This window comes from Sipha flava, unplaced genomic scaffold (assembly GCF_003268045.1).
Source record: "Sipha flava isolate LNK unplaced genomic scaffold, YSA_version1 65_pilon_pilon, whole genome shotgun sequence".
NCBI lineage: Eukaryota > Metazoa > Arthropoda > Insecta > Hemiptera > Aphididae > Sipha > Sipha flava.
In genome coordinates, this window is record NW_020273605.1 from 160,634 (window position 1) to 183,818 (window position 23,185).

Genomic DNA, 23,185 nt, shown 5'->3' on the forward strand with positions numbered 1-23,185 from the left:
AAGCGTAGGCGATCCCTCCCTTGTCTGGGGCAATTAATATATAGGTAATTTCCAATTTCCGGTAATCCATAAAATACAGTCCACTCTACTACTTTAGGTGCCGAGGTAAGTGGCATATTACTTTCCGCACTCGCACGTACACATATTATATTATGGTTAAATTTAGTGATATTTTTTTTAAAGAGTTATGTTATTCTATAGAGCAGGAATGGACAACTCAAAGGTACTAGAAGGCCAATTTTTAGGAGATTAAAATCTAGCGAACCATAGCATAGAAAAAAAAAAGTTACCTAAAATATGAATTTGAGTTAACATTTATACACCAACACGGAAATAATAAATTCAACACACACGATAGCACGATACGAATGATACGAAGAAACTGATATAGTTAAATAGTTCGGTACATACAGCTATGATTGTAAGCTATACTTATACCATTAATTATAAATAGTTTATAATCAATGCTTATATATACTTATGACATTAGACATTTAACGATGTTTAATTCTAGATAACAATTATTATATGGATAAGTAAGAATATAGACGATAAACTTTAAAATTGTAGTATCTAATTTTAAAATATAGCACGGACCAAATAAAAAAGGCTCGCGGCCGCCAGTTTCCCACCCCTGCTATAGAGTATCAATACTATTCAAATTAAAACAATTTAAGTCATTTAACGATTAACTGTGGCATCAAGAGCGGATCTAGGGGGGGGTTCAGGATGTCAGGTGACCCACAGTTAATATTTGTTGACAAAATTGGCCTCTTGGAATTTTTTTGTTGAAAACTAATATTATGTTTTTGTATAGTAAAAGTAAGTAATAACAATGTTACCATACTACATACCACGTGCATAAGCAGATATGGTGGGAGACTTAAGGAGTTTAATCCCCCCCTGGACGTAATCAAAACAGACACCACACGTCACCAGACGTCGAAATAAATTGTATATTTTAATATTTGATATTTAAAATTTTTATTTATTCTGTTGGTATACAAGAATGGTTTGAAATATTTACAGACTATCGTTATTGGGAAAACCATATTTCAGTGACGTATCCATAGGGGGGGTTTGGGAGTCAGAACCCTCTCCATGAACCTGAGATGGTAAATTAACTTTTACATGAAACACGGTTTTTTCTTTAACATTTTTTTATTTTAGAATTTTGACTTGGAAATTATATTAATAGTTTGTATAAACACTAGAAACGTATTTCACATACGCTGCACACACACACACACAAGTCATAATATTATGATCATATTCAGATACTTCACTACTACTTTGATCATTTTTGATTGGGAACATATTATTTAGGTTTTCTACAACGGTTGATTCTAAATCGTTCGTCTGGTCCGATAATTGAGATAAAAGCGATATCATTGTCTGTATTCAAAGTTTATTTTGGGTATACCTATTGCATTTGAGGTTCGTCGATCATTTAACCCAAGGACTTTATTGTGTAAAACTAATAGTTATTAGTTAATAGTTGGTCGTTGCCCGTTGATGACTCACTGTTTTACTTACTACTCGTTTATTCGTTTATATTTGACATTTGTATTCCATTATATTTGTTTTATTTTAATTTGACATCATTCTAAGATGTCTTAACATTCCATTATGGTGAGATATTTTTAAAATTTAATTTTTAGTATACCTAAGTGATTGGACAGAAAATATTCTAATATCTAATATTTATGTTCCTATATTAGTTCCTAGTTCCTAAATTGTTATTATTATTATTATTATTTATTATTATAGACAAATTTTCTAACAAATAAGCAGACTAGAAAAATTAATTATTTTTTTTTACCCAAGTCAAAAAAACTAATGTCAACCAGACTTAAAAATACCGAGATCAATACAAATAATGGTAAAAATGATAGTGATAAAATTAAATATGTATAAATTTTCTGAACCCTCCCAAAAAAGTTCCTGGCTATGCCACTGCCATATTTTGTAGGTAATAAAGGAAATAAAGAAATATATTTATACATTTAAAATTAAAAAAAAATGTATCAGTTATTCAATATTTTATATTTTTATGTTCCTATGTAGGTTATGTTATTTCCTTATGTAAGTATATTTGGTTCCTCAACTGGAATACAGTAAAAGTAACCACTAATTAGTGGGTTGAAGCATCTAAAAATGTCTGTTTACGCTGATGGATTAAAGAAAAATCATCCCCACGGATGTCATGTTATGATAAAATAAAAATAAATCAATAATAGGGTTTAATATATCAAATTTTCAATCTTTAAGTACCAAAATTAAAAATCCTTTGCATTTTCAATAACAAAAATGGTGTAGATAATGTCGAGTTTTGTTAATAACACAAAGTTTAGGCGCTTATAAAAAAAAAAAAAAATGCTTAACAATTATTTAATATTTTTCTACATAGATAAAGAAACTGCATGAGAAATTTCAAATTGTATTTTCAAGATTTGTAAATGTACTTATATTAAATTATATTATTGATTTATTATAAAAAAAATATAAGAAAACATGGGCATTTAAAATATCTATAAATATCATAAAAAATTTCAATATATTTTAGAAATTATATTCCTAGAGAACAGTTGTATTAGAATTTAGTTAACATTTGAAGTTTGAGCAATAGTTTTGTGTTAAGAAAAATATTTGAATTTGTAATCATTTTTACTTTTTCTGGATTATTATTTGAGTAATTTGAAAAATTACCTTTTCGATAGACTTTCTGACTAGACAAAATTTACTGTTGTAAATTAGCATTTATTTTTATAAGCAAGTTATCAGTTCGAAATCATAAAGACAAAAAAAAAACTGTATGTAAGTAGGTACGTGGGAAGTGAAACTTTTTTTTGTAGCTATTAAGTTTATGTTATGTATGACATTGAGATTAAAAATGAGATAAAAATCATATAATACATCAGATCTTTTAGAAACATTTAATTTATATTTTTTTCACTTAAATAATAACTGTTTAAATTATAAATACAATTTTCATAAAAATACATATTTTAAATTACCTACTAACTGTATATAATAATATACGAAGTATAGAAGTACAGAATCAGTTCATATATACTAAAATTTTCCCTCTTCTTTTGAAAATGTCTATAAATTATTATTTGCTGACGATATGAAAATATTAATTTTTATAAAAATCAGTAATAAATATTTTTTACTACATAAATATTTAATTAGTGTATAAAATTATTGTGATATAAATAAATTGCCATTATATTTAAAAAAATACAAAATTAGGACATTCTCAATGTCTCGAAACTAAATTTAATATTCCTACAATATTACAAAATACCCTTTATATCGAGTAAATGATTTCTGTATTCTTGGTGTAATTTTCGAATCAAATATTTCCTTTAATAAATACATACTACATAATATCAACAGATCTTCTATTTTAGGCTTCATAACTAGAAATAGTAAAGAATTTAAAAAACCAAAATACATTAAATACTCTATGTCCCAGTTGTATATTAGCTTGAATGTAATTCAGTACCTAGTTTGTTTACTTAATTATGTAAACCAAATGCATTGTGAACACAGGAGCGTCATTTCAACTTTTGAAAGGGTGGGGCAACTTATTAAATGTGCTGACTTCATAATATTTAAAAAATTATAGTTACATATATATTTAAAAATTTAATATTTATGGACGATAGACTATCAATAAAATATTTTTTCGGAACAAAACATGGAAGGATTAGTAATGAATAATGATGATTAATAAAGAACATGAAACGTTTCAATTTACCCAATTAAATAATAACATTTAATAGAGTAAAACATTAATTAATTTACTTATTCTATAGGCTATGGGTCACTAAATGGCGGGCCGCGAACAAATTTTATCCGACTCGCAGACAAAAAATAAAAACACTTATTACGACAACATTTTATGTGTTATTGTTGTAAATTATTATTTTTATTAAATATTATTGGTTTTTACCAACAACTGTTGATAAATTGGTAGAGAAGCATATTTTAGGCTATGGTTATTATAGATGCGAATTCTGACGAAAATGTTGCGAAACGAAAATTTTTTCAAACAAACAAACACGTATATTCCAATAAGAGTGTTTACATTTGCAGCGACGATAATGTCAGAAACAGTTGATCGTTCAAACAAGATTGATTTTTTCGTGCGAACTGCGTTTATTTGGACCTGATTGAGATTAGCAAATTTGATATTTTATAATTATTATACAATTTATTAATATATTAATTTATTTGAATCATGGATTCTGATAAATGAATCAGTCTCGTGTACGAGAACAGGTGTTTGTGGGACATGAGAGAAAAAAATTATCACAACAGAGATATTTTTTCGTCTCTTCTGGAAAATAACTGGTTAACTTGCTCTGTTTGTCTACCATTTAACAATAATAACTTCATTAACGGACTTTCAAGAACATAAAATTCATCAAGTTCGTCCATCTTTGCTGGGTGGCAGAAACGCACTGACTGTCAGGTTGAGGAATCAGGTTGAGTTCTCGCGGAATGTTTGAAAATTAAATATTACCTTATTATTTATTTTTATACTCGTATTGGATATCAATACGCGGAATACAATGTACCACGGCCCGCGGGTTGCGAGGTATCACTTATGATGATTAAGTGAACAATTGGGTGGGAGTCTACGAACAACGTGAACGTACTTGTATGCACATGTCACTTACAAACTAATTAAGAAATATTTAGTTGGCCGTTTGAAGAACAAAAATATTACTTTACGGAAAAGTGATCATTCATTTTAAATTTAATATTTATACAATTTTTTTTTTTTAACTGATAAACAACTACATTCTTTAGGCCGCATTAAACACCGATTTTGTAATTTCAATTTCAAATCATGAAAAAAATATTCGTAAAAAGAGCTTAAAATTTACTATTTTTTAAAAATTCATTATAAATGTTGGGAATATATATTGAAAAAAACGGAGTGCAATGCAACATGTAGAATGTTTCTCTGTATTAATATAAAAAAAAAAATATCAAATTTGGTTGATTTCACGGGACAGGATCACTATTTCTGTAGAGTGCATTTTTGAGGGTAAATCGACATTGGTACCAGCCGCTTTAATAATAATAAACAAAATTATTTTATAAATTCTAATTTTAATTCTGTTATTTTTTTAACATTTATGTATAATTTATTTTTTATGCTTATTATCTGTTAACTTTAATTTATTAATAGTAATTATTGTATGTAATTATTTTTCAGGAAATATTATTTGGATTATAATTGTATATAATATGCACTATATTAATAATCTTATGTAATTGGGATCTTATCCGTAAATAAATAAATATTTTTAATAAAGATTAATGACAGACAATCGGTTGACAGCCGTTCTAGTTATAAATATATGCAAGGAATAAACCCAACGTTTAATGTGAGAAGTAATGATAAAACTAAAAAACTCATATTATTTTCACTATAGACAGAGTTGGGCAAAACAAATCAAAATGATGAATAAAAAATAAAAGTATGAATGACCAATTATTTTAGTATACAGTGGAACCTCGATTATCCGGGGTAATGATGGGAAGGGGGTCACACGGATAAATTAAAATCACGGTTAATCGAAACTTTTTATAATAATGAATTTTTTATTTAATTATAATTAGAAATACATAGGTAGATACAATTTTATAATAATGAAATTTTAAAAAAATGTTGATTCAATTATAATTAGAAATATACATAATATGCATACAATAATGTTATACATACATCCAAAATATTATATACAACAAGCAAGGCCGTAACTGAGGGGGGTCCAGGGGTCCACCCCCCCTTCCCCCTCCCTCCCCCACGATTTTTTTTCCAGTTACGACCTTGACAACAAGTTATTAGGGCTTAAAATATGAAGTTATCAGTCTTTTTTTTTTTTTTTTTTTTTTTAGGTTCGATAAATAAAATAATCAATGTACATTATTGCTATATCTTCATATTATTATCGTGAAAAATGTCATTAATACGATTGTCGATATCGTGTATTATGTAATATAAAATGTTTGATTATATATAACTACATATTTATCTACAGTCCATACTTATTTTTGAATTTTCGGAAGAGTGAGCACGGTTAATCGCTAATACGGATAATCGAATCACGGATAATCAAGGTTCTACTGTATACTAATATTACATAATTAAATAGTACAATTGTATAATAATTGTAATAGTTTACAATGATTTTGAATTATTTAAAAAACAAATTATTAGTTTAATAGTATGTAAGAAAAAAATATTTTTTATTAATAATTGATGGAAAAAAAATTGTATTACTTTGGGCTCCTATGCAAACGGGCCCGGGTGTGATTGCACCCTATGATTCCTCTAAGTTCGTCACTGATGTCTAATAAAAACTCATTGTAAATAATATGTCCAATTAAAATAAATCATCTCTATGACTAATTTTTCCCAATGTATTCCATCTTAAATGGTTCAAAAATTCATAAAAATTCATCATCAAGTATATACGGAGTCAATAAAATCGATATAATGTAATTATAAATTATAATATAATACTATTTATCAATTTTTTTGACTTGATGTATCTTATGATAGATTTTTAATTCAAAACCGGTCGTACTTAATAAATATAAAAATGATCCATTTATTTATTTGACTGTTTATCTATCTATATAATAATTTAGGAGTACCTGTTAGCCATTTATTAATTTTTATTTTATTTTATTGTCTGTAATATTACTTTTATCGTCATTGTTACCAAGAAAATTTCAGCCGAGACCCGAGATTTAAATTATCTATGACGCATATTGGCTTTTACATACTATAATAGTATAACACTTTATAATCACAGAATTCTAATCTTGTATAGCAATCTGTGTTTATATTACATAATAGAATAGATATCATTCCTTATTTCTATGTTGAACTATAACACATGTATATTATTTATTGTGTGTGACTTATCAAAGGTCAGAGCTACTGAGTCCACACAATAAAACAGTATTCATGTTTAGTTTTTTAATATGTGTATAATACGCCGGATGTTTATACGTACAACTGGTCCAACAGAGTTAAATTATGTTTGTAATATTATTAAATATTTAATTAAAATATACATTATATTAAAATATTCTGAACGACCGATCAAGAATTAAAATTAAACAGACTTTCGATTAGAATGAGTCTAAATTAGCACTAGCTCCCTAGATTTTACCACTAGTGAATAATAATATTAATAATTATTTTAATACACAGTATTGTAATTAAAAATTTTAATTTTTTCCAAGACATTATTTTCACGCATATTTATCCTTTCAACAACCCGATGGTAAAATAGTAGACAATTGTTGCGTGCCAACCGATTGATCGAATCTCAGTGATTCACTCAATCTGTTCAACGCTTGAATGTAGGTGGATGTAAATAATTAAAGGTAGTTGTGGTGTAAAGTGATTTATTAAACTGTTAAAAATTATTCCAAGTACAATTAATTAATTTAGCTGTTAAAACTCCAAGTCCTAATATTTAAAATGTGATAAAAAAGTATTCTAAGTCCAATTAATTAATAACTGTTGAGATTCTTCTAAGTCCAAATGATTAATAACTATTTAAATTATTCTAAGTCCTGATCATGACATACACTAGCGTGAAGGTGCTCAGTGTCGCATAGCAAGAACTCGTCTGATTTGCCCTTGTTTCCGGGTCCCTTATATATCCGATGAACGCAAGTGTGTGCAGGGGCGGATCCAGAACCATGGTAAGGGGGGGGGGGGAATTATAATTTTACAAAATATTATAACAAAAAGAAAACAACAATTTTTACTACACAAATTCAAGTCGTCTATTTTTAAAATTGGCAAAAACATCAATAATATGATCTATTTGATCTAGAATATCTATTTTATGATATACATTATTTAATGTAGACATAATGCTGATCAGGGGTGGATAGGCCCATTGGGATACCGGGAAAATTCCGGTAGGCCATCCTCTCGTAAATTTTTATTTCTTAATTTTAATACACTAATACAGAGTTCGCTCAATAAATATAAACAAAATAAATATAATTAATAAATATGCACACTACAGGACTGAACCAATTATATAAGGTATACAACTTAATAAATAATATTTTTTTTTAATAATGAGAATTAAATTAAGTTTTAAAAATAGCAATAATGGCACGTATAGTCCCGCATGTTTACATTAATACATTATAGTATCAGTGCGTTGCCGTGTGGTGGTCGAGTGTCAACCTTATCTGAAAGTATTATCGGAACATTCTACTAATACTTATGTCATTATAATTTTATTTGACGACCACGTTACAAACCATTTTACTTTATTTTCTTCTTAATTTTGTACTGGAACAACAAACAAGCTTTTATTTCTGAATACCTCTTCGATCTCAGTCTTCAATTTTCAAGTAAGTAAAAGTATTTTTATTTAGTTTATCAATATTAATTCATATCATTCGATCAGATAGGTAAATATTAGATAATATGGATGATCAACAACAAAAGGTATCTAAAAAATTTAAAAGTGGTCATGAAAAACGACTAGAGAAACAAAAACAATTATTAATCGAACAAGAAAAAAACTTAATATAATCAAACGATTTAATAATGATTTAACTTTACAATATTTATAACAAGAATTTCAGGATTTCGCTTAAAAAATGGGAAACATTGAGTCAAAGTTTAACAGAAGAATATTACAACACTAAATCAAATGATAGCTACGATATTGGGAATGACTTTGATAAAGAAGATTATGAAAACTTTAATTTAATAGAGGAAACAATATTAGATGACATACCGCAAAAAAGTTCTTGTTGTAAATAATCTGACAAAAAGTGTCAAATTTGCTGTTTTTTTTATATTGGTTCGCTATAATTTGTATACCTACCAATGCATATCCAGAACTTTATTTGTCTTACAAACTATTATTAACTTTATCAGTAAGCCAAGTGTCATGTGAACGTTCTTTTTCTAAATTAAAACTTTTGAAGACATCAATTCGTAGTATTTAAAGTCAACAGAACTTCGAAACTCTCATGTTAACGAGTATAGAAAAAGACATTCTAATGGATCTCGATAATAATGATATAATCATAGGCGTGCGCACGGAGAGGCCACCCCCACCCTGCGGACTCTGGCTTTTTTTTTAATAAATGTATATTTATACTATACAAGATACTGAACATTTTTACATTTTACATGAATAAATTAAAGCCAATTTTAATCTCATAGTATAAAATTGATATCTGTGAATAAATGTAATAAAGTTATTAGTTATTAATCAAACTAATTAGAACTTGCATATAATATAAAAATTGAAGATGTAATTGATACAATCAACTACTCCCGTGGACAGGAGGATGGTATTGTAAATAGTATAATGATATGTAAATAAGGATTTCTTAGGTATAAACTGTGTAAGTTTAAATAGTATTTATTTTTATACTTGCATATTGAATTAAATAAATAATTTATAAAACTTAAAATATTTAATTAAACTAGTGGTCTTTAGTACAAAATTCTAGGGGGTGGCGAGAGGTGCTTACGCCCTGGGCACAATTCCTAGGAGAACGCAAAAATGAAAATCTTACATTTAATGTTAAGAACTACAACGGTCAATGTCGTATATTTTGTTTACAAAATCTTTAACAGCCTTCATATTATAATCAAAACTATTATCGAAAATAATATCTAACAAGCGTAATATTTTCAAATTGAAAATACGTAAGGGCGCATTTTGAAGTTTCGCTCCGGGCGCAATGTTTGATTGCTACGGCATTGTTATTATTCGTCATTTGCCCATCAGGCCCTATCCATACATTTCTCGGTAACATTAATTTTGCCTATCCGCACCTGATGCTGATAGTCTATTTTCAGTCATCATTGAACGAAGCCAGGTTTTTAGTCTCCGAAGTGTGGAGAAACTCCTTTCAACCGTCGTACCTCTATGGCTCTATCTACATACTTGTGCGTGTTGTATGATAGTACATATTATAATATGCATTTTTTTGTTAACAATATACATTTTTTTATAAATATGGTACGGGCTTGGGAGGGTCCCCTCTGAAGCCGTCCCTGAGTGTGTGTGTAAATCGCAAGTGTGTCTGTGTATATAAAAAACGATAGTAAAAAATGATAATTCCTTATTGATTCTGTGTGTGTGTGTGTGCTATCTCCTGACCATACCATAATTAATAACGCAGAGATCCAAGGTGTTGTCACTATCGTTCCGGTTGTCCATTTTTTATTTCAATTTCCCGTATAAAATTACTTTGTGAACTAGTTATGATTCAATAAGTAATCATAATATAATAATTTAACTTATCTACAAGTGTGATTTTGATATTCATAGGAACTAATTTATTATGTCATTGTTATTATCTAACTATGCAGAACGCGACACAATAATTATTCAATTATAACAATAAAAATCTAGTATTTACAATACGCTGTACAGTTAAATTTCGATGATTTGTCAGTTTCAAATGTATACCACTGTACTAAAGAGTAAACATCAGATTTCAATGAACAATGGTTGAAATATGTCCAACCATCACTAAATGGAATTGAAGGACACACATTTTTTCTATTTATTTTATTTTATTTCATTTTATCTTTTTTTTTTTTTTTGTTATAACATAATAAAACGATATGCACAGGAACGCGTAGGAATAAAACCGGTATTATACCTCCCGCAGTTGAGTTTAAACCCCTCGTATAAATATTTACGTAGCATATGGTGTGGGTACGCACATTTTGTTCGACAACATTTCAACGAGGCATAAAAACCAATAAATGCTTAAATCGGTTATCGGACGAGTGAGTTCGTGCGTGTGTATGAGAGTGAGAGAAAGAGTAAGCGATGAGCGGAGGGCACCCAAACGTTGCACCTGCCGATTATGCGAGCCGAACACCTGTTGGTCGCATTCAAGTCACCACGGTTCGTAACACATATGGTATATAGTACTGGAGTCGTTGTTGACACCACTTGTTACTGCGGCGGACGATGGGGACGAGCGGACAACCGGCGGCGCGGCGGTCTCCGTCGGGTGAATGTTCTTATAGTCGGTGTACCTATTCGCCGAAAACCGATCAGTGGGGCCAACCGGGTGCATACGGACGGCCGACGTACATTCGTAGAAAAAAAGATCGGTCGCGCCGATCCCTCTTGAAACCGCAGGACGACGGGTCGGGGGGTGACGGCGATCAGTGGAGGGGAGGCGAGGAATTCGAACGTTACCGATTCCCGCGGGCGCACGGTGCGGTTACGGACGCAACGCGACGCACCGTTCGGCGCCCCGCTGCGAATCAGTGTGGCGAAAACGAAAAAATTGTCGTATTCCGCGTGGTGCGCACAGGTTATCGATGCTCCGACGGACATGCCCGTTTGTTTACCCGGGTGATTTGATAACGAACGAGCGCGCAGCATCGTACGCGGGGCGCGTGACAGTTTCTCGTGTGCGTTCCGTTCAAATTTTCGGCGTCGTCCGACCATCGCGATTCTGCTGCCGGCCGCCGTCGCCGTCCGCCGCCACCGTCGTCGCCGCCGTCTCACATACCCGACCGATCGCTCCGGCGTGCCTTTTCGTGTTCATTCTTCTCCGGCCCTTACCGCGTCTATCTCTGTCCCGTTTCAATCCCCCCCCCTACCTTACCCCGATTTTTTTTCGTTTCCCTACCGGTCTTTTGTGTTTTTTTCGCGTGATTTTTTCGTTTGTCGTTATCGCGCTCGCGCACGCATTTGCTCGTCCGACGTGTTATCGTCCGGTACAGTCCGACATTTGATTCAACGACCGTTCGCCGCTACCATGATATACTAACGCCACTGCTGCCACCGCCGCCGCCACCACGATCGAACCGTTGTCCCATCGTACCCCCCGTCGTGAGGTTGGCGCGTCGTCGTTACTGGTCAAACCGTCGCCTGCGTACAGCAAACGTTAATTCCACCAAATCCGTTTTACGTGAAATGTTCTAAGATGTTGCTACTATGGAGTTTCATTGCATTATGGTCGACTTTGTCGATCATTCAAGGTAAGAACTACACACTTGTTGCTTGTGATTTTCTCTATAAACATTATTTTCTTTTAAGCTGTGTTATAATTAAAATCTATCTATTAAATTCGATCTGCTAAACTTTCATGTCGTATTACTATTGTTTTGTATGACAACTTTAGCTACGTTGAGTTCTTATGGCTGGTATGGTTGAAGCTCGTTGTATTAGTTTTAATTGCTTACAACAGTGTTGTAAATTGTTTACCATAAATTACATTTATAATTTATTATTATTTTACCAATAATGTTCTCTGTTTATACTTGTTTTTTAATCTGTTTTAATATATATGTATGTATACTATATGTATACTATAACACACACACATATATATGCGTGTGTTATGAGCAATATGGAATACTTGGTTATATACACATTGCTTGTACACATTTTTTAATAATATGTATGTTACCTTATTGTAATCAACACATCGTTGCATAGCAATATTTCTAAACTTACTCATTTCTCTATGTCTTTTTAAATTTACCTTATTCCACTTTAAAAAAATAGTTATAAGATATTTTGTGTAGATATTAACACAGACCTTGTTAAATAAATAAAATTGTCATCTAAAGTAATTTATTTGTTTTTAAAGTGAAGAAAAACTGACTACGGTTATAACTTTAATTTAGGTTGTGTTTTATACTAAGAATTCCCATGAACTTGAATCATGAACGATGTTTTCAAACATCACATACTGCGTATACGTTCACCATACATATTGTATTTGATGTATTTGACTTTTGTGTTGTTCATGAATGAAATCAGTTGCATGAACATAGTTGGATTTTTGTATACATTCAGAATGGTTGTAGGTAGTTAACCTTCTAACAGGCGCGCCATTTTCAAATTATCAATCTAACAAGAGTAGTCACGCATTGTACATTTTACAACAGTCCTTATATGTACTGTTAATCGTACACATATCAAATATTGATTAATTTATTGTTTTATACATTTTAATTTACTAATACATATTAATACTGACAATTATAAAATAAATAATATGTTTACGAAATTGTTTTTATTTAAATTATTATAATTGTTTTTCGGGTCGTTTATTAGAAAATCAATACGTCGTATTACAAAAAAACAAAATTAAATTAATTTTTAAAATCGGTTTTCAGTAAGAAAGCGATAAATTATCCAGATCATATAATATTTTTTTTAATATACTTTACATATTGAAGCGATTTTATCTCATGCATCTTTTTTTTTATTATTTAATCTATAAAACTTATCCCTAGAATACCTCAAAATGGGATATTTTTCGTATTCATTCATTAATTTTGATATTTGGTTATCAGTAAGGCTAGTATCTGACATGCAATTTTCAATTGCGCAACAGTTTAATCGCATGGGTGACTTCCACAGTGATAAATGATAGTCAGTTCACATGCAACTAATCAGTTTGACCAACTAATAAGTTTGTGTTTTGTCCCAAATCGTTCGATTACGCGATTACATCCTATGTATAATGTGACATGATAATACAGTTACATTTGTGAGTGCGGTATGATGAAACTGTTGTGCAACTATCATACAACTGAAAATTGCATGTCAGCGACTAGCCTAATGTATGTTATTTCAAAAATCTAACATTATATAAACGTTCACGTAAACTGACTAATGATAATTTTATTTTTAGTGCATTCTGTTCAAACTGTAAATATACATAAAATTTATGAAAAACCATATCCAATAGTCGTCATATTTTTTTTTTTTTTATGTCCTGCCAATTTGATATACATGAAATACACACATAGCGCTGTAGGTGATTTGTGCTGTGTGTCGTGTATACATAATATGTGAAAGCATCTTTACATTTATTATGTTGCCAAACACACAATTTCTGAGTCTGTTTAATAGCTAATTTTAATGTATTTAAAGAAGTTTTTAAATAATCAAAGGTTCACAGCAACAGGTTTAACCCTTACTTTAATTTACAGGTTTAATTACTCTTATATCTACTTGCTAAAAATTATCATATTTTATTATATGGTTGGCATGAATTATAGATTAAGCAATCTAGACAGTAGTATTGTTGATTTATTGAATATATTCATAATAATTAAAATGAAAATATTATATTTAGCATTACATTTTACATCTTTGATATTATTTTTGTTTTAGCTACTCCAAATCTAATATACATAACATCAAAAGATATTCGTGTGGCCAATATGTCAAAATCAATGAGAATTAATGTTATTGTCAAAGTAAGATTATATATATATATATATATGTATTTATATAAGTTAAGTCATAATTATTGTGATATGAATAATTTTTCAACATGTGTTTATAATTTCAGGATTTAGTTGAAGGGAGTGTACTTGATTTTTATTACAAAGGATCTTTGATATGCTGGGCTGATCATTCACAAGAATCTATTCAATGTACTTCTTACAATGGTACTCATGCTAGTAACAAAGTATGTCTAATTTAGTTACTTATAATTATTATATTTATTAAATTGTATTTATTTACTAAAAGTGGATTTAATAAATTTTAGTTACGTTTTAGTATTTTTAAATTAAATAATAATATAACTATAAGAATATTTAATCAATAATAGGTAACATTTACTAATTTTACTCATTTTTAAATAGGTTGCTATTTTGAATACTGGTATTATAACACCTGATGGTTTGGCTTGTGACTGGCTTACTAAAAAGATTTATTGGTCTGATGGAGATACAAATAGAATTGAAGTAGCATCATTAGATGGTAAATATAGAAAAGTACTTTACTGGGAAGATATTGATCAACCTCGAGCTATTGCTTTAAGTCCTATGGATGGGTATGTTAAAGAAATAATGTTAGGTATATAATTTTAATAAATATTTTTTTATTTATTTCAGGTTAATGTTTTGGACGGACTGGGGTGAAGTTCCAAAAATTGAGCGTGCTGGAATGAATGGAGATTTAACTACTCGGAGAATTATAGTTAGCGATAAAATATTTTGGCCTAATGGTTTGACTATTGATTATGTTAATAGACACATCTATTGGGTAGATGGAAAACTTGGATTTATTGATGTGAGTGAATATCAATATTTATATAACTCATATATTTCGTTTTTAATATTGAATTAATATTTATAATCATCTTTAATTTAGGTTATGGACTTTGATGGAAGAAATAGGAAGACTATTCTTGAAAAAGGAATTCCATATCCATTTGGAATTGCTCTATTTCAAGAAAAACTGTATTGGACAGATTGGAAAACATGGTTTGCTTAGAATTATTATTAATTTAATAGGTTTTAAGTTTTAAAAATAAAAAAAATTAAATAAATTCATGTAATATAAAGATTCAAATTTTTTTATAATTATTTTAATTTCTTGAATAGGTCGATTCATGTAGTTGACCGCAGAGGAGGTGGAAATGGTCATGAACTTATTCATAGTAATAATGTTCCAATGGATATTCGTGTGTGGAATCCTTCTCGACAACCTGACAAGCCTACTCCATGTGACAAAAATAATGGAGGTTGCTCAGATTTATGTCTTCTTTCTCCAAATAATCCTGGATATTCTTGTGCATGTTCAACAGGAATCAAGCTTATAGATCATCATAATTGTGCAGAAGGTTAGTTAACTAATAACATTAATTATAAAAATACTATTTGGAAGTATACATCATTTAAAATTAAATTTTAATTATAGATTATCAAGAAGTTTTATTCCTTGTACAAAAGACTGATATATGTCAAATATCATTAGATTCTCCAGATCATTCTTTAATGGGTATACCCCTAACTGGCTTAGCTCATGCTATTGCTATAGATTATGACCCTGTTGAGGGATACATTTATTGGACTGATGATGAAGTAAGTAATTGAGTTAAATTAATTTAATAAATTATAATATTACCAATACTTACTATTTTTTTATATAATACATTATATTAAATTTAGATAAAAATGATTCAACGATCAAAAATGAATGGTAGCAAGCAAGGAGTAGTGATTTCCAATGAAATATTTCATCCTGATGGAGTTGCTATTGATTGGGCTGCTCGAAACCTATATTGGACAGATACAGGAACAGATAGAATTGAAGTTGCTAGATTAAATGGAAAACACCGAAAAGTAATTTATTTTTAATTTTTGTATGATAAATTATCTTATTAACAAAATTGTATTATATAATTTAGGTTATAATTGTCAATGATTTGGTTGAACCTCGTGGTATTGCAGTCTCACCTGAATTAGGTTGGCTATTTTGGTCAGACTGGTATGATAAAAGACCCAAAATTGAACGGTCAAATTTAGATGGAAGTAATAGAATAGTCTTACTCAAAGAAGACTTGGGATGGCCCAATGGAATATCTTTGGATGTTAAATCAAGGAATCTATATTTTTGTGATGCTAAGACTGATAGAATAGAAGTAAGTTACAAAAATAATTTAAATTAAATTATATCTTTAATTCAAACATTTAATATTTATTGATATTCATAAAAAAACCTTGAGACCTTTAATATTATATAAAGATGTAAACTCATTTATTTAATATATTACATAAAATATTAAATCTAATAAATTGTTTAGGTAATTAATATGAATGGTGAAGATCGTCGAGAGTTAGTCAGTGAAAACCTGCCTCATGTTTTTGGTTTGACTCAATTGGGTGAGCATCTCTATTGGACAGATTGGCAGCGTCGCACAATTGATAGAGTAAATAAACACACTGGTGCTGAACGTAAAGTTATAATTGATCAACTTCCAAATTTAATGGGAGTAAAGGCTGTGAGTTTAAAAGAGCCTTTAAAGGGCAATGCATGCAGTGATAATAATGGAAACTGCAGTCAAATTTGTTTTTATAACCCTAATGGACACTATAGCTGTGCTTGTGAAATAAGTAATTAATTATTATTAATTATAATTGTCTATTTCAAATATCTCAGGAAAAATTTTAAAACTAAAATCACAAACAAATAACAAACTTTTTTTGATTTATTTAACAACTTTATTTTATTGTGATATGATAAAATTAGTTTTAGGATTTTTACCTTAAAAACCTTTATTATTTGTTATTATTATTATTATATATATATATATATAACATATTATGAGTGTGTGTGTCTTAATAATATATACTATATTGATTTTATTTGATTAGATTATGAATTGGCAGTTGATGGAAAAACATGTATTTGGTCCGATACATTTTTAGTGTATTCTCGTTATGAACATATTGGAATACTAAGTATTGAAAATACCTATTATTCTGATGTTATTCCTGTAACTGGAGTGAAAGAAGCCAGGTTAATATTATTTTATAATTTATACGTAAAATTTGTTTTTTTTTAGTTTATTGTCTTTAATTGTTTAAAAACTTAAGTAAATACCCTAAATTATTATATTTTTTAACCAATTAATTTTTATTATTTGAGTATTATGTTATTTAATTTGAAATAATTAGATTTCTTAAAATTTAACATTTATGTAAAATAATATTTCATACATCTTTAATGAAATATAACCAACTAAATAATACATATAATTTCAAATTTGTTTAATCATATACTAATATGAAAAAATATATTTATTAAAATTAGTCATTGCATTTGATTTATAATGATATATTAAAAGTTCAAAACTTATACTTATATTATACCTCTTAACTAAGATATAAGTGCATTCATATGCATAATTCAGAAATTATAAAATAATATTTTTTTATGTACTTTCAGTGCTGTTGATGTGGACATTAAAAATAAAAGAGTGTATTGGGTGGATTTCAAATCAAAAACAATCAATAGAGTTTTTTTAAATGGGTCAATGCCAGAAAGAATAATTACATTTGGCCTTCAATCTCCAGAAGGTAAATTAAAAATTTCATACTATATTTGTTGTATAGTATATTGACTAATTTTAATTTCGTATTTACTCTTTCTCATTACTCATATCTTAAATAATAATGTTGTTAAATAATATAAAAATGTATATTTTATCGTCATATTTTTATTATTTATGTTGTTGGTAATTATATTAATATTAATTTTAAAAATTGCATTTTCTTTTACTAGGAATAGCTGTTGATTGGATTGGTGGCAACTTATATTGGTGTGATTCTGGAACTAAACGAATTGAAGTATCCAGATTAGATGGAACTATGCGTAAAGTTTTACTATGGAATGATATAAAATATCCAAAAAATTTATTACTAGATCCTAAAAGAGGGTATAAGGATAATTATTTTTAATTATTTCACAATTTTAATATTACTTTTATAAATTAGATTTATGTACTGGAGTGAATATGATGGTATAACTGGTTCTATTCATAAATCTTCAATGAATGGTGAGGGGAAACATTGTTTGGTAAATAAGATTGGTAGAGTCATTAGTTTAACTTCAGATTATGATAATAATTTGATTTATTGGACTACATTGACACCAAACAGTGGATCAATTGAAAGTATTGACTTAAATGGAAGACATCAAAATAAAATTTCATCTGTTGCTTTTAGCTTTGGTTACCCTTCAGCAATAACTTACTTGAAGGTATAAATTAATTACTTTAAATGACAGGTTTATTTTAATTATTGATATTAATTTTTATATTTTAGGGTCATTTGTATTGGTTGGATTGGTCTAATGGAAGTTATTTCCAAGTCGATGCTTCTAATGGTACAGTGCTGAAGCAAAGTAAAATCAATTTAGATCATGTTACAGATTTGACTTCTTATGATCAACGTAGTCAAACTGGAACAAATCCGTGTGCTTTAAATAATGGAGGATGTCAACAATTATGTCTTGTTAAGGGGACATACAATGATTATGAATCCATGTCATATCACTGTTCATGTGAAACACATTTCACATTGTTTAAAAATAATACTTGCTCAGGTGAATAATATTTTGTTGTTTATAAATACATTTCGCTGTATATTGTTATAAATACAACTTCTTTTTAACCAAATTAATTATTAAAATTGCTCATTATAATAGTTTTATTTATAAACTATGAAATTAATTAAAAACATTTTATGAATTAAGTTTGAGTACATGAGTATCATAATATGTTTGATTAAAACTATGCATTATCTTCTCATAATTTATTTATTTAAATTCTTCATTATTTAATTATTTTTATTTATTGTTTTCTGTTTAATTACAAATTTGTATCTTTGAGAATATCTATAGTAAAATTATTTTTAATAATTTAAAGGCAAAAAACTTTTATGTATTATTCTTGTTTTATATTTATTCTTAAAATTAAGACCAACTAAAATTGTTTATGAATATTTAAATTATTAAAATATGTTTTATTCATGTAATTTTTCTTATTTGTTATTTAGCTCCAAATAGTTTTTTGATTGTGGCTCAGAAAACAACATTTTATAGAGTAGTAATGGACATTGATGATTCTTCTGATTCATCACTACCGGTTATTGGATTGAAACATGTTAAAGCTGTTGAATATGACCCAATATCACACATGATTTATTGGGTAATTTAATTTAATATATTTATTTTCAAACAATTTTTAATAAATTAATTATAATTTTAGATTGATGGTAGAACACAAATGATAAAGCGCTGTCATGAAAATGGTTCAAACGCAAGTATATTTGTTGGAAATAATGGCAACACGTTTAGTTTATATGATCTTGCTTTGGATCCATTTAACCGATTGTTGTTCTGGACATGTTCCTCAACAGATGCTATAAACATTACTCGTTTAACAAACAGTAGCTTTCAAGGATCCATATTTAAAAGTTTTGATGGTGAAAAACCAAGGAACTTGGCATTACATCCTGAAAAAGGGTATTATAAATTAATAATTATAGTTTGTTTATTTCTTTGATACTCAACGAGTTTGAAATTTCTAGTTACATTTATTGGACTGATTTGGGAAGCCAACATCGAGTAATTAGATCTCGTATTGATGGTCATAATAGAGTCATCATTGCTTCTGATTTGTTATCTCTTGAAGCACTTACTGTGGATAGACTACAGGATATGGTTTACTTTTCATATTCGAGTAAAGTAGATGTTTGTGATATTCATGGTTATCAAAGGTAAACAAACTATTTATACTTTGATTTATAATTTTTTTTTTTATTTCAAGTGTATATTATAAACTATTATTCTTACATAAATAAAATTTGTAAAGATAAATATTTATCATTCATATTAGTTATTAAAATATTGTTTTATTTATTAGGTTCTATATAAGTAACCATAAATTTAATATTTGTTTTATAAATATTTTGACATTTTTTTTCGTTTTAAGTAGCAATTATTTAAATTGACTAAAAAAAAATAATTTTAAAGTAATCAGTTTTATTTTTAAATAAATTGAAAGTTGTTGCCCAGGTGGGATTTCAAACAAATAATTTATAATTAATTTAAAATTTAGATAAATAATATTAAAATACCAATTTAAACAATACAGTTAATATTCACTTAGAATAATTAAATATTTCTACATTAAAAGATATGTATGTTATTTCGTATTTCTTTAAAATCCCTTACAAATAAATTTAAAAATAGATTACCATAGTTGCATTGAAAAAAATTAATAAAATATTTTATAAAAACATCACTTCAAATCAAATCTAATCGATATAATTTTTGAATAAAAACTTCTTTTTTTTTTTTTTAAATATAGTTTAAGTCTTTAACTGGTTTCAAATTTAGTTATAATATGAAAAAAATTATTTTAAAATTTAGTATGTTTTTTTAAAATTAATTTTGTGTTTGTAGAAGAACATTGATTTCGTTTGACGGTGCTCAAATTTCAAATATTGCTGTTCTTGGACCATTCTTGTATTGGATTGATAAAGAAAAACAAGCAATTGAAAGAGTCAATAAAACAACTGGTATTGTAGTTGAAGGAAGCAGTGTAATGAATCAAACACCGCATTTAACTGACATCATAGCAGTATATATTCCTACTCCTGAGGTAAAGCATTTTAGAACATTACTATTTTTAAATTTATGTATACATTCAAAAAATAATAAACATCTTGTTTAAAATGTTTGTAAATATTGTACAAGCTAATTAAATTATATATCTATTATGTTTGAATCTTTATTGGATACTTAAATACTAATTTGGATAATAAACTTTGTTTTTATTTTAGACTATAGCATCGCATCCATGTAGTGCAATGAACAAACATGGATTATGTTCTCATTTGTGTGTTGTCACTACAGTCAATGAGAGCATTTCTAACAGTCATGAATGCTCTTGCCCTTTAGGATTAATAATGAGTGATCGTCAATGTGTGGATGTACCTGTGTGTGGTCCAGAACAATTTATTTGCAATTCATTAAATGGAGAATGTATGCCATCCTTTTGGCGTTGTGATGGTCAAACCGATTGCGTTGATGGTTCGGACGAAGTTAATTGTGTGGAATGTAGCAGACATCAATTCAAATGTCTAGATGGTCATTGTATAGGTGTGTATATGCTGTACACTGATATTTTCACTAGAAAATCATTATCTAAAATAGCACATACTATTCCATTACTAGCACTGCCCAAAAAAGCACACTAATAATAAAATATAAGATACAGAATATCACTAATACAATTAAATTATAATTTTTTTTTTTTTACATTGATTTAATAATATTAGCTTAAAATCAATAAGAGTAAATAATAATATTATTACAATTATAAAGTATTATAATCTAGAATGATTTCACATATTGGTTGATCATGGTTCTCTTTTTGACTATTATTTTGGTGGACTTGGCCTTTATAGTAAAGGTATTTTTTGTCCTTTTTTTGTTAAATCAATTTGTGCTCTTAGCATATTTTTTGAAAAATGTGCTCCTTTGGGTGATAACCATATATATGCATTAGAAATAAATTTATGGTTATTAAAAAATAATATTACACATGACAATTTAATGTTTAATTTTTTTTTTTCAGATAAAAACTGGGTGTGTGATGGTACAAAACAGTGTGCTGATGGATCGGACGAATCTCGGTGTTGCGAATCTGGATTATTATCCAACGATAGATTTCAATGCATTTCTAATGGTGTATGTATACCTGTAAAGCAAGTGTGTGATGGCAAGAAACACTGTATAGACGGGTCGGACGAAACTTATTTAGCATGTTCATTGATTAGAAATGTAGGGCTTAATGTAGTCTCCTCAAGCGGTGATAAATCATTCAAAGGAACATTATTTTTTACAATAATATTCTTTGTAACAATATTCAGTCTGCTGTTAACGATTGTTTATCGTTGTTCAAAAAGGTATGTCACAAGATTTCTGTCAAACTGCTTACATGGCCGTAATAATAATTTGCATGTACGATTTATTAACAGTGATCCGGACAGTACAAGTCTGACGAGTAATAACGCTGTAACTTATACAGCTATATCAATGCCCCGACAATATTCTTCAGCAACTGCTTATACTGCCATGCCAAATGGAACACATATTGATTTGATCTCCCCTTCAAACTGTAGCCCGCTGAACCCACCGCCTAGTCCTACAACCACCATAATGATGCAAACAAATGATTACATTCGAACCAACCAGTATCTACGTTATGATGAAAGATACGAACCTCCTTGCCCTACATTATGTTCGCAAACTGATATGCCCACTGATATTTATGACGATTCCGATTTTGCTTTACCCATCGAACCATGCCCTCCACCACCTACCCCTCGTTCCCATTCACCATCATCAAGCACATACTTTAGCCCTAGTGCTCCCCCGCCATCTCCTAATAGTTGTCTGAGGCATTGTTAATTTTTTTTGCAATGCATATACCGTATATTTGCCTTTTTTTATCGATGAATTCATATTTTTTTATGACAATGTTATAGATTTACTATCATACTTGTATACATTGTTGTGTTTTTCATTGTTCGTAATAATTTATGTAGTATGAATTTGTTTAATATCATTAAGATAATGTAATGCTATCCTACTTAAGTTAAGTTTTGTTGATAAGTGTTTTTAAACAATTTGTTCTATTTGAATTTGTACATACTTAATATTACGTGACCTGAGCAATGCCATAACAAATATTGATAATTATTTTAGAATTGTTAAAGACTTATGACATGTACAAGTACATGATTGATACTCAAATTAGAACAAACATTATTATACTATTTATTTTATATCAAACC

General features: G+C 28.7%; 1 protein-coding gene across 1 annotated transcript; it reads left to right on the forward strand.

Annotated features, from left to right (window-relative positions):
* Positions 1–10,699: 10,699 nt before the first annotated feature.
* On the forward strand, positions 10,700–22,854 carry LOC112691677 (low-density lipoprotein receptor-related protein 6). Its single transcript, XM_025566026.1, has 23 exons — positions 10,700–12,043; positions 14,196–14,281; positions 14,377–14,496; positions 14,675–14,865; positions 14,927–15,104; positions 15,186–15,298; positions 15,419–15,657; positions 15,735–15,898; positions 15,986–16,159; positions 16,225–16,458; positions 16,621–16,930; positions 17,192–17,336; positions 17,766–17,896; positions 18,102–18,255; positions 18,314–18,578; positions 18,644–18,923; positions 19,376–19,527; positions 19,588–19,844; positions 19,910–20,098; positions 20,787–20,985; positions 21,167–21,485; positions 21,964–22,294; positions 22,367–22,854. The coding sequence occupies exons 1-23, from the start codon at positions 11,989–11,991 to the stop codon at positions 22,797–22,799; spliced, it is 4,719 nt and encodes a 1,572-aa protein (XP_025421811.1). The 5' UTR covers positions 10,700–11,988; the 3' UTR covers positions 22,800–22,854.
* Positions 22,855–23,185: the final 331 nt, after the last annotated feature.

Bases quoted from the DNA above. Each gene is read 5' to 3' on its own strand.
- LOC112691677 (XM_025566026.1), top strand. From the start codon at position 11,989: ATGTTGCTACTATGGAGTTTCATTGCATTATGGTCGACTTTGTCGATC. The intron at 12,044-14,195 runs GTAAGAACTACA...TTTTTGTTTTAG, and splicing joins GACTTTGTCGATCATTCAAG to CTACTCCAAATCTAATATAC. The intron at 17,337-17,765 runs GTTAATATTATT...ATGTACTTTCAG, and splicing joins ACTGGAGTGAAAGAAGCCAG to TGCTGTTGATGTGGACATTA.